General features: G+C 46.0%; 1 protein-coding gene across 6 annotated transcripts in view; it reads right to left on the reverse strand.

The window, feature by feature from the left end:
• IFT122 (intraflagellar transport 122) overlaps nucleotides 1-12,388 on the reverse strand; it is a 70,434-nt gene that overhangs the window by 43,981 nt on the left and 14,065 nt on the right. For 2 of the 6 annotated variants that reach the window (XM_065885182.1, XM_065885181.1), the window contains exons 5-9: nucleotides 11,729-11,805; nucleotides 9,514-9,580; nucleotides 8,429-8,575; nucleotides 7,217-7,393; nucleotides 5,153-5,228 (exon numbers count right to left, since the gene is read on the reverse strand). In XM_065885182.1, the coding sequence (XP_065741254.1) occupies nucleotides 5,153-5,228; nucleotides 7,217-7,393; nucleotides 8,429-8,575; nucleotides 9,514-9,580; nucleotides 11,729-11,805 (544 nt within the window). The remainder of the gene's footprint in view (nucleotides 1-5,152; nucleotides 5,229-7,216; nucleotides 7,394-8,428; nucleotides 8,576-9,513; nucleotides 9,581-11,728; nucleotides 11,806-12,388) is intronic. The other 4 variants (XM_065885183.1, XM_065885184.1, XM_065885187.1 and 1 more) reach the window with 2 other exon arrangements.

The raw sequence follows: 12,388 nt of genomic DNA on the forward strand, positions 1-12,388 counted from the left end.
ACAAGTATATCTTGCTTGAAGAAACGTCTACTCAGATCCCTTTCCCATTTTTTAATTAGGTTGTCTTACTATTGAGTTGTAGGAGTTTTTTACATATTCTAGATGCAAGTCCCTTATCAGATAAGCAATTTGTAAAAATTCTCTCCCACTCTGTGCACTGTTTTTTCACTTCTGATGGCGCCCCCTCTGCTTTCAGAATGAAGGTCAAGCTCCTGAGCTCTGTTCCCAAGATCCTTCTCTCAGCCAAAATGAATTTCTTCTAGCTTCCTGAGTGGCCCATGCTCTTTCAATCCTCCATGATGACATGACAGGTGCCATTCTCCACACCACCCCAGCCCTGGCCCAGAGTGCCCTTTCCCTCTTCTTCTCTGCCAGGTGTCATCTCCTCCAGGAAGCATCCCCCAGTCTCCCTGCTCACCCAAGGCCTAATTAAGACCCATCTCCCTGTGCTGGCCTCTCCCACAGCATTTCTCTCACTGCTCTGTAATTGCACATTTAACCTGACGTCTCCCCACTAAAGCCCACGCTCCTCACTGTCACCCCGGTCCTCTGCTGCCCCTGAGTGTGCCTTCTGTGACAAAAGACTATTTTTTATTATCATTATTAAACTAATAATCACTTTATTATAGAAATAACTCTAAAATCCTTGTTTCTCAAGTTTTGTTCAACTTACAAATATTTGTTCAACTTACAAATATTTTCCTATTTATAAACCTAGTAAAAACAAGCAACCAGGGCTTCCCTGGTGGCGCAGTGGTTAGGAATCCACCTGCCGATGCTGGGGACACGGATTCGAGCCCTGCTCCGGGAGGATCCCACATGCCGCAGAGCAGCTAAGCCCGTGCGCCACAACTGCTGAGCCTGCGCTCTGGAGCCTGCGAGCCACAACTGCTGTGCCCACGTGCCACAACTACTGAAGCCCGCATGCCTGGAGCCCGTGCTCTGCAACGGGGGAAGCCACCACAATGAGAAGCCCACGCACCACAACGAAGAGTAGCCCCCACTCGCCACAACTAGAGAAAAGCCCATGCCCAGCAACAAAGACCCAAAGCAGCCAAAAATAAAAATAAATAAATAAAATTTAAAAATAAGCAACCAACTGAAAAGGAGTCTTTCATTAAACTTTATGGAATTCAATTTTCAACAGACCATAAAATCCCTTAGTCTCATTTACAACTTAGTTAATTTCCTTAAACTAATTTAAACTGCAATTATTAACTTAATATATTCAATTGTCCTTTTTAAGAATTTCAAATGCCTAATAATCAAAAGTTCCCCTCGTACTTACATATGATAGTAGCTCTAATGAGAAAACTAAAAAATCGCATGAGTCATGGCACTGAAGGCGTGCAGCTTCTGGTGATGCTCACTAGTTGCCACTGGACCAACTCTCCTACAGGTAACAACTGTAAACTCTGGACCAACTATAAACTACAACCACCTGGAGGCAGTGGAGAGCAACCAGAAGCAGAAAGAGACGTAAGACACAAATGCATCTGGAAGAAGGGAATGGCATTAGGTGAGTTTCTCATTTTTTTAATGGCTTTTTGCCTGAGGGCAGGCACTGTCAGTGACCTGATGGATGAGCACAGAACTTGGAGCGACCACAGCCGCTTGCAATTGAGGTAGGAAAACCCAGAAAAGAGACAGATGCAGAGGGGGAGCCCCAATCCCGCACATACACTGCTGAATATCTGGAGCCCCTTGAACTAGACACGCCACATGTGGGGCAGATGCCAAGCAGCCTAGCAAAGGCTGAAGAGGTGAACAGACACTCCAGCTGCTGCCCACACAGGAAAGGTACAATTTAAGTGTTGAGTCCAGCAAAGTTAACTACCTGCTTAAGGAAAAAAAAAACAAACAAACTACACAATAATCTTAAGAGGAACATGACAGATGTTCCCTATGCTGTATCATTCACAATGTTCAGAATATAACCCAAAATTCCAAAAAGCAGATAAGTGTGAACCATATTCAAGAGAAAAGACAACCAATAGAGACTGACCCCAAGATGATTCAGAATTTAGAATTAGCAGATGAGAATTTAAAAATAGCTATTTTAGGGCTTCCATGGTGGTGCAGTGGTTGAGAGTCTGCCTGCCGACTTGAGAGTCCCCTGTCTGCAGGGGACACGGGTTTGTGCCCCAGTCCAGAAAGATCCCACATGCCGTGGAGCGGCTGGGCCTGTGAGCCATGGCCGCTGAGCCTGCACGTCCGGAGCCGGTGCTCTGCAACGGGAGCAGCCACAACAGTGAAAGGCCTGCATACCGCAAAAAAAAAAAAAAAAAAAAAAAAGAATACATAAATAATAAAAAAATAAAAGTAACTATTTTAGGGAATTCCCTGGCGGTCCAGTAGTGAGGGCTCCGAGCTTCCACTGTAGGAGGAGGCACGGGTTCGATCCCTGGTCAGGGAACAAATAGCCCGCATACCATGTGGCACAGCCAAAAAAAAAAAGAAAAAAAAAAGCCATTCTAACTATGGTCAAGAATATAAAGGAAAATATACTTGTAATGAATGAACAAATACAAAAGAAGAGCTAAATAGAAATTCTAGAGCTGAAAAATACAATAACTGAAACAAAAATTCACTGGATGGGCTTAAGAGAAATATTACAGACGACAGAAGAGTCAGTGAAGTTGAAGACTGAGAAACAGAAATCCTCCAATCTCAAGATCAGAGGGGAAAAAAAAGATTTAAAAAATGAACAGGGCCTCTGTGACCTGGAGAACAATATCAAAAGGTCTAACATGTATAACTGGAGTCCCAGAAGGACAGGGGAGAATGGGGAAGAAAAGTTATTTGAAGAAACAATAACCAAAAAATTTTCTATATTTGGTGAAATAATAAAGACATAGATGTATAGAATCAAGAAGCTCAGTGACCTCCCCCACAATCCCAAGCCAGAAAATATAATAAATCTCTTTAACATTCCAATATTGCTTAGGTACTTAATAAAAATTTCTTTTATCTTTCAATTTAAAATTGGAAGAATAAGGGAGTTCGCTTCCACTGCCACAGGCCTGGGTTCAATCCCTGCTCGGGGAACTAAGATCCTGCAAGCTGTGCAGTATGGCCAAAAAAAACCTGGAAGAATAAAACTGATTACCAGATTATGTCTTTTAAATGGTCATCATAAGACAAATCTGATAGAGATTCTAATAGGGATTCTAGTACCAGTCTGCCTGGGTTCCAATCCAGGCTTGACCACTAACTAAACTGTGTGTCTTTGGGTAATTACTGAACCTCTCTGTGCCTCAATTTTCTTAGATGTAAAGCGGTGATAATAGTGTCTACCTCATAGAGTTGTTATAAAGATTAAAAGAATTAACGTTATAAAGAGTTGATACAATGCCTGAAACTCAGTAAATGTTAGCTATTGTCATTCTTAAGCCAGATCCCCTTAAACATTACAAACACTTAAAATGCCAAAAGTACACATTATACCTAAGCCTAACACAAAAGTATAGATTTGATCTACTTCATCACTGTATATTTAATTCTAAATCTTCCCAGATTTAGAAGACACTTAGCCACTGAGGAAACAATTTTACTGTCCCAAACAAGTTATCTCAGCAGAGTGAGGTTGCTTATCATTCAAAAACTCAGGGCCACAACATGAGCTCTGGAGCTGCATACATGCAAGATATCTCCCATGGCCTGGGCCCCACGTTGAGCTCTTCTTTGTGGTCACTATAGCAACGAGACCCCATTCCTTTCCTGTGTAGTGTGGATTTTTGTTCCCATGAACTTCCAATACCCACACCCGATGTCCACTACACAGTAGATATGCAATAAATATTTGTTGAATGATGATGTACACACATTAAGTGGAGGAATAGATAGGGCCAGGGCTAGATGCAAGATGATAAAAATGAGGGTTTGGGGAAATCAGCCATGGGAAACTGAGAAAACACTCCTTATTTTTTCTTTACTTAATTATAAAAGAAATGACCAACAGTAAGATGAGGTAGAAGAAACGGCCCCAAAGGTAGGCTACACATACCTGATACCTTTCCCTTCTAGCATGACATTTTTTGAGGAGTAAGGATGTTGTTCAACAAAGGCTCCATTGAACAGGCTGTAATTCTCACCTGCTTGTATGTGGTTCAAGCCACCCCCACTACCTTCGCTCTAATCCTCAGTGTCTTCTGCCTACTAACAGATTTTCCTACTACCAGGCTCTCTCTACCTTAATCCACCATCCACAGAAACAAGGAAATCTTCTGAAATGGGAATCTGACCACGTCACTCCCTCCCTGGATCTATGGCTCCTGAATACTTACAGTAGATGATGTTCAAACTCCTTATTCTCACTAGTCAGGTCCTTTACAGTCATGTCCCCATCTTCCTTTCTAGCTCCATCTTTGTCCACAAGTCTGGGGATCCAGTCACCCTGAACAAATCACTGTCGCCTGAACTGTCACATATTCTCATTCTTCCCTGCCTTTGCAGATGCTATTCCTCTGCCTGAAACGCCATTCCCACTGTCCTCTGCCTAGCGAGCTCCTGCTTGTCCTGCTCAAAGCTCACCTCTACAAAATCTCCAGTCTCCACCAAGCAGTGCTGCCATCTTTTTTTGTGTCCCTATAGCTGTCTATCTGTACAATTCTCTCTCATGCCATGGATCGCACTGCACGGGGACTGCTGGCTATCCCCACCAGCCTGTGAGCTCTCGCAGAGCAGAGGCAATGACTTACACAGCGCTATGTCAGCAGCTCCTAATAGGTGAAGGGCTGGCCTAGTGGCTGCTCATAACTGTTCACAAGGTGAATAAGTCAAATACAGGAAGGTAGGGTCATGACTAGAACCAAGACCTTACAGACCAAGCTGCGTTTCAATCCCAGGTGCCATCATTTACTAGCAGTGCGAGACCTTGGACATGATATTTATTTCACTGCTCTAAGTATTATCTACTCATTTCTGAAAAGTTGATCAAAGTACCTACTTCAAAAGGTTTTGTAAGAATTAAATGAGATAAAGTATGCATAGCACTGAGCACCGAAGCTGGTATCATAGTAAATGCTCAATAAACAGGACCTAACAAAAATAATGTACAATTATTATTAATACAATCTCCAAACATGAAAATACACTAAAACAGGCATGACCGAAACTGTTTCTCCCATCGGGCTTGTATAGAGTTACATACCTGTTTTCCACTCAGCTGATAGAAGGAAAGTTTCTGTCCCCAATCAGCTACAGCCAGGATGTCATTATGTTCCTCTCTAATCAACAGAAGACAAAAAAGGTTACGTGGGGCCATGGCCTGCTCAGGAGTGTAGCCCTCATCAGCATCTACATCTCAGTGTAGCCTGACAGTTTAACAAACAACAGGAAAGAGAAAGCCCTGGCCAGGCTGCCAGATTGCCAAATGTTGGACAAGAGTACAGAGGCCAAAAGTTGTAATGTGGGCCTACCCATCAATCAGTCCAATGGGAAGGGACCAGGTGAGATTCAGCCCTCCCGGTATCTGTTATTTCACTGAATGCCCCACCACTCAGGTGCTCGTGGTGCCAAGACACTGCCACAATGAAGAGGTGAAACCTCTCATTTCAGTTTCCTAGGAGCAAAGCTAAGAAACAGCAAGGTTGCAGACCCAAGAGTGCTTCTCTCTTACACACTATAAAACATGGGGAGATGGTGAAGAGGTATGTCTTCTGCACTGGGAAGGCATGGATCGTCTGATTTTTTTAATGGACAGAGGGGAACTTGGCTTGCCTCTCCTCAAGAGGGAAATTAACACCTAAAACTAGGTTCTCTTACAGTTGGGGTTTTTGCACAGGTGAAAAGGTTGACTGGATCTAATTCAAAAAAAAAAAGACCAACAACTGTCTTTGAAACTGAGTGCCTATCAGGATCAGTGTCTAGGAACTGGGGCTGTAGGACCAGCACAGGAGAAACCTCCTCAGCTAAGGCTGGGGATCAGGCTACTCAGGAATCGAGTTCAAGAGAGAGACATTCCCAGCCCTTGAGTCCTGGTCTTAACCCACCTAATATTGCCTCCTCTTTCTTTACTAATTCCAGCTTTTTGAGCCCAGGGCCTTGCGGTCGTCTGGCAGCACCATGAGATATGCAGGCAAAGCATGGTGCAGCCCTACCTGCAAAACCCAGCCAAGAGCGGCAAAATAGCACTAATTCGTAACTAAGGGAAAAAAGACAAAGATGGAGAGGGATGGAGCGGACCCACAGGTGAACTCTGTGTGAATGGCACTGAAATCCAAACACATCCAGAGGCCCAGGCTACAGTGAGCCCTCTTGGGGAGAACACATACAGCTCTGGGTCGGGTTCAGCCCCACGAGCTGGATGGGTGGTTTTCAACCTTCTTTTCCCCTTTTTTCCCCTGGCAGTGGGACTCCTTACCAAAACAAACACTTGTGCTAACAATTAAAGGGTCTGCTCTGGCTGAAGCACAGATAGGGACCTGAAACCCACCCTTTCCTCCCTTCCTTGTCCCCCACCTCCCACCTTCTTTTTCCAAGGAACCCCAGGCACCACAGAACACAGTTTGAAAAGTCCTAAGCTCGATCACTTTTGCCCAATCAGAATATCCTGGCTCCCACACTCCAGCCTGCAGTGTTTTCCCTACAGGTAACCTCGACTGAAAAGAAGGAAGGACAGCTGGACAGCGAGGATTTGGTGTGAGGACTGCGGGTAAGATGGGGGCCTCCTCTCTGATACGTGTCCTAGCAAATACAAGGTGAGGTGCGGCGTGGAAACAGGCTAAGAAAGTGTCCAGTAAGAGAAGAAGCGTTCACTGAACTCTTGGGCGGCCATGCCAAGGGCACACGAGGCAGGCACTAAAAATCATGTTTCTCAAAGGACCGCTAATGTTACCGGAAAAAGTGCACTCTATGATGTTAAGTGGAAAAAAAGGAAGTACGATATGATTTGGTTCATTACATGAACACACTAAAAGCCTGAGAGGAAATACACTAAAATGCTAACAGTGGTTTCCTCAGGGGATGGGGTTTTATAGAAAAGTCAAACTTTCTCCCTTAGACTTTTCAGTATTTCCTCAAGTCTCTCAAAGAAGAATTTTATAACTCACAAGTTTTGAGAGAGTGTCCCCCTTGCTGGAGGAGCTTTAACCAGCAACACCCCCGCCCCCGGTCCCTTTTAGAAAGGAGCTTCGGAGCAGCACCTGCCCCAGCAGGTCTACGCTGGGGGCTGGACCCTTCCAAGGAGGGTTCTCGCTCCTCGGGACACACTCACAAGTTGTCGTCCCTGGGACTGTCGTCCTCTTCCTCTGGCTCTTCCTCCTCTGCCTCACTACCCTGACTACTGTACACTGCTGACTTCAGAGTGGAAGGGATTTCCTGAAAATATCTGTTGACAATGACTTCCTCGGCATCCTCGTTCTCTCTGTTCATCCAGAAACACTCCCATCGGCTGCAGACAGTAAGTGGTTGTTCACAATCACGTTGCCTAGAACTACACTAAAGCTGTAATTTCAAAACCTGTCAAGGAGCCCCTGAACCCCACCCGGAAGAGGACAGCAACCAGGTACACTGGGTGTCCTGCTTCTCATGAATTAAAAATGGTACCCTGAAGCCACAAAGTCATCTGTGGCCACAAAAATCAAACAGCAGGAACTCTGGGGTAGGCTAATGGCCTCTGAAGGCATTAGACATACATGGTACAGCCCTGGGCTGGACAAAATTATTCATGAAGAAGCATAATAATCTGATGTAAGAAAAGCAGTGAAATTAAACTACCTTCTAAATCAAGTAGGCACCACCTGTAAAATGACATTGGGCTGGTAAACATTAAGTTCTGTACCTTCAGAGGACTCTGTGGGGGATATTGGTGGTTTAATAATATCACAGAATTATACAAAGAGGATGTAAAGCTATTAGTCCACCATCAAAGTCACATGAGCGCAGTAAGGAAAACGTGTGTAAGGTTAGAGAAGGTAGCTGCCAAATGTTTGTGGAACTATAGGCTTTGGGGACATTTATACTTAATTTTGATTTTTTTTTTGACAAGGGCAGCAAAATAGGCTCATGAAAAAGTAAAAAAGGCTCATGAAAAAGCACATCTTCTGCTCAGACTTGGAGGGAAGAACTGAAAGGCGGAAAAGACCAAAATAAAGCCACAGCAGAGAGGTGAGCTCTCGATTCCTAAGGAAATGGCTCTCCTGTGTCACATGCGTACATACTCTCTCTCCCTCTCTCTCTCACGCACACACACACTGAGCTGGTCTAGATAGCTCATCTGCTCAGCTAAATTTCTGGGATTCATTCCAAAACTCAAGATGGGCTCTTTAAAAATTCCATTCACATGGAATAGGTTCCAAAACAGATCAGTCAAATGGGGTGAGAAGCCTCTGAATCATGGAGCCCTCAGGGGGAAAGAACTCAGCCCGCTGAGGAAGGCCTTCTCCACAGGGTTTCCGTCCTAGGAGGAGGACAGCTGTGCGGTCACCTTGAAGGGCTCCAGCAGATGGACCACAGCGGGGAGAGGGAGCCCCCTGGCCGCTCAATCTTCACCTTCTCCTCCCCGTTTCTGTTCCGTATGCTGATGACCCCGCTGAACATCCCCAGAGCCAGGTACTGACCGTCATTTGTCCAGCTGTTCAAACAACCAACAACGGGCATGGGGAGGGGAAAGGAACACAGAGAAAGTCAAAGTTGCGAGGATGATACCTTGGTTGAAACAACCTGATGAGGCAGCAATGGCTGGGCTCATCCTGACCCTGATGTAAAAGTCAGAGGGCCAAACTGAGAGTCCCATCTCTTCCTGGAGTGGAGGGTGAGATGTGAAGGCGGGAGCACCTTCTTGGTGCCCATAGTCTCTGTCTGCACTGCCACGACGGCCCTCAGCTTTGCCTGCATTGCGGGGTCAGCCTCCATTCCCCGCTCGCCATTTCAACCTCCCCCCACTTCCAGTGCACCTGAAGAACAGAATCTGCGTCTTGGTTGTTGCTAGCCTCTAGAACAGGTGCCTAACAAATGCTGAATGGAAAGAAAGGCTACACTCAGAAGCTGCGCGGCAAGCAGCCACCATTTGAGAGCGTCTACCGTGTGCAGGCACCGCGCTGCTTGCTTTAAACTCATTAGCTCGTGTGCATTTCACAGCAGCCCCATCAAGTCAGCATCTTAATCCCCATTTGTCAAATAAGGAACCTCCTGAGGTCACAGAGCCTGTCAGCCACTGAATGTGGATTCGAATCCAGATCTAATATCAAAGCCCGAGCTTTCTCCAGCGCATGTGCTGCCTGGACCAGGACAGCCTCAGGTCCCCAGAGCCTCCACTGAGCACAGCTTGATGCTGGGGAGGCCTGCTGCTGGACAACTGCACAAAAGCAACCTGCAGTTCTCTTTTGCTTGCCGATCAAAAGCACAGGTTCTTCCCATCAAGGAGACCACGAGAAAAGAAAAGAGGAAACATGGGGCCCAAACCAACTAGGTAGCACAAGACCTTCTCTACTGTGTGAACTAACCAGACTTTGAGAGTCTGTTTGCAGAGCGGGGAACAAAAAACGATCTTCAGAGCTGCCCTTAACTTACCTGCAGCAGGTGATCTTGCTGCTAGATTTGTGCTTAGAGACAGACTTCTGTTCAGGAGACCATAAGCCTTCAACACAAAATAACATAAAAGAAGAGAGGTTGGTTGGAACATTACCCAGCAACAAAAAGGAACAAACTATTGGTACACACTACAATTTAGATGGATCTCCAGGGTTTTATGCCGAGTTTAAAAAGCCACTCTCAAAAGGTCATATGCTATATGATTCCATCTTATATAAAGATGGGGAACAGATGAATGGTTACCAGGTACAAGGGGTTAGTGCTAACAGGAGATGGGGGAGATGAGGGTAAAGGAGTATCTTTGTGGTGATGGTAATCTACACAGGGGATGAAATGACAGAACTATATACACACATTGTGCCAGGCCCCACCTCCTGATTTTGATACCGTACAACAGTTACATAAGATGTATCCATTGGGGAAACAGGAAGAAGGGTACATAAGAACTCTCAACTATCTTTGCAACTTACTGTGAATCTATAATTATTTCAAAAGAAAAAAGAGAGGAAGATATATGGGTGAATTGATAGCCAACTTTTCAGGAGTTTAAGCCAAAGAAATGGCAACTTCACTGTTCATAATCATTACACTGCAAGCAGAGTACAACTTAGCATTCAAAGTAATGAATGACGCCTTCTGAAAATCCAGTCTCTCCTGACCCTATCTGGGCTGTGCCATGTCCCTGGCACACTGGTCACCTTCGGCTTGCTCCCTCCTGCCAGTGACTCAGTGGCCCACAACAGGTATAGGTCTGGGCAACAAAAGCAAATTCTACTCTTTGCCTGAGCCATGAAGCACAGCCAAGGAGGTAATCCTAGGGCAGAAACGCATTTACACAGCAAGGCGCAACATCAAACAATGTGCTTCCCCTCTCCCCTGCCCAGAATGCCTCCTCCAGCATTTCAGCCTATGCACACCTTACCTGTGGTCCACCGAGGCCCCCTCAGAGCCTCCTGCTGGAGGAAACCACACCCTCCAGGCCCCTGGCAGCACTGATCAGAGCAGACTCTAGATGCAATCACACGGCCTAGGTCCAAGCCCTGGGTCCATCCCTTACCCGCTAGGTGACCTCAAGTGAGTCACTGGACCACTCTAAGCTCAAGTTCTGTTCCTCAGTGGAGTGGGGATGAGAATAATACCTGACCTCAGACCTCAGAGGTCGTCACAGAGCTCACACAGGAATTTGTTTCAACTCTCAGCACAGTGCCTAGCATATCACAAACATTCAACAAATATTATTCCTTAATAATATATTTTTACAAATTCTTCCTCCCTACCTGCCCCCAACCACAAGCTCTTTGAGGGCAGGAATTCTATTTTGTCTTTTTCACCCCAAAAGTAAGCACCCAGACCAATGCCTCACATGGAGAAAATGCTAAATTTTTAATGAATGACAGTCCCTTCCCCTTTTATTTATACAACACGCTTTCAATTACATCCTCTCTTTGGAACCTCAGAACTCTATCAGTGGATGGACTGGGGGATGCATTCATCTTAGATCAGGAGGGAAACTGAAAGGGATTAGATCTCTCGCTCCTTGACTTCAACAATGGCTGTTCTGTTGTAACCACTATCTCTTAGCAAGGAAGACGGAACTTATGAGCTGTAAGCAAGAATCGACCTTGAAAGGAGAACATGCAAGCCTCTGTTCGCGTTCCTGCCTCTTCGCTGACGTCTCACTGCTTCTCCTCTGAGCCAGGACCACACCAGTGCCGTGTGTGGGGTGGGTGAACTCCTCGGGGCATTCAGCCCCTCAGGAAGGACAGCCACAGCCACTGAACAACTAATGGGGACACGCCGCACAAGAAGCACAGCGAAGCTTTCCACACATACACGGACGCTGGGGGACCCGGAAGTGGGGACAACTGAACTGTCCCTGCCAGGGTGGGGCGGGGAAGGCTTCCCAGAGGTGGCAACACCAACTTAACGCCTGTGCTCTCCCATCCCTCTCACCATCTCCCTCCCAGGGCCCTTCCTGCTGTCTCCCAGACTTCTTACCAGACTCAGTGCCATCACTCACTCTCCTGGTTTCTACACAATTTAAAGAACAAGTGCCAGCCTCCCTTCAGCCATTGAAGGGAGGTAGAACGGCATTAACTCTCTCAGGACAAAACCACCATATTCTGGATAGATTTCAGCACTGTTTGCCAATTTTCAGTTATTCCCAGACAAGGCACTGGGAATCAGAACCTACCAAAGTCACTGGAGGAACAGGACGCCAGCTGGTGGGTAACAGGGTTGTAGGAGACACACTGGATAGAATCATTGTGCCTGGGAAGTAAACAAATGTAGATGATTATGCAGCAAACCACAAATGCTTCAGTGGCTACAGCTCAAGATTTTAACGATGGGTCCACAGCCTCTCTGACTCCACACCGGGAACTCTGATGCAAGTGACCAATTAAAAGCACAGGGATGAGTTCTCCCCTCCTGGGCTACCCCCAACCCACTATTTTCCTCTCTCAAACATTACCCACCCATCAGACTGGCCTAGCTTAAATGCCACCTCGTCCAAGACTAGCATGCTGCACACCTCTGGTGTGCCATCTAGTAAGAGAATGACGTAAACCACCTTGCCTAGCACCAGGTGCATAAGAAGTGCCATATTAATGGCCCTAACACTTATTGCTTTGTGGAGGCCTGGAAATACATTCATTAATACAGGATGGAGGTACAATGAAAATACTAGACCAATATCTGGAAACATCTGAGATAACAATGAAAGCTGAGTGAGTCACGTACCACACGGGGCATCTCAGCCTGAGTTGTTTTTTGTTTTTTTGTTTTTTTTGCGGTACGCGGGCCTCTCACTGTTGTGGCCTCTCCCATTGCGGAGCACAGGCTCCGGACGCGC

The sequence above is a fragment of the Phocoena phocoena genome, chromosome 10 (genome assembly GCF_963924675.1).
Source record: "Phocoena phocoena chromosome 10, mPhoPho1.1, whole genome shotgun sequence".
NCBI classification, from domain to species: domain Eukaryota; kingdom Metazoa; phylum Chordata; class Mammalia; order Artiodactyla; family Phocoenidae; genus Phocoena; species Phocoena phocoena.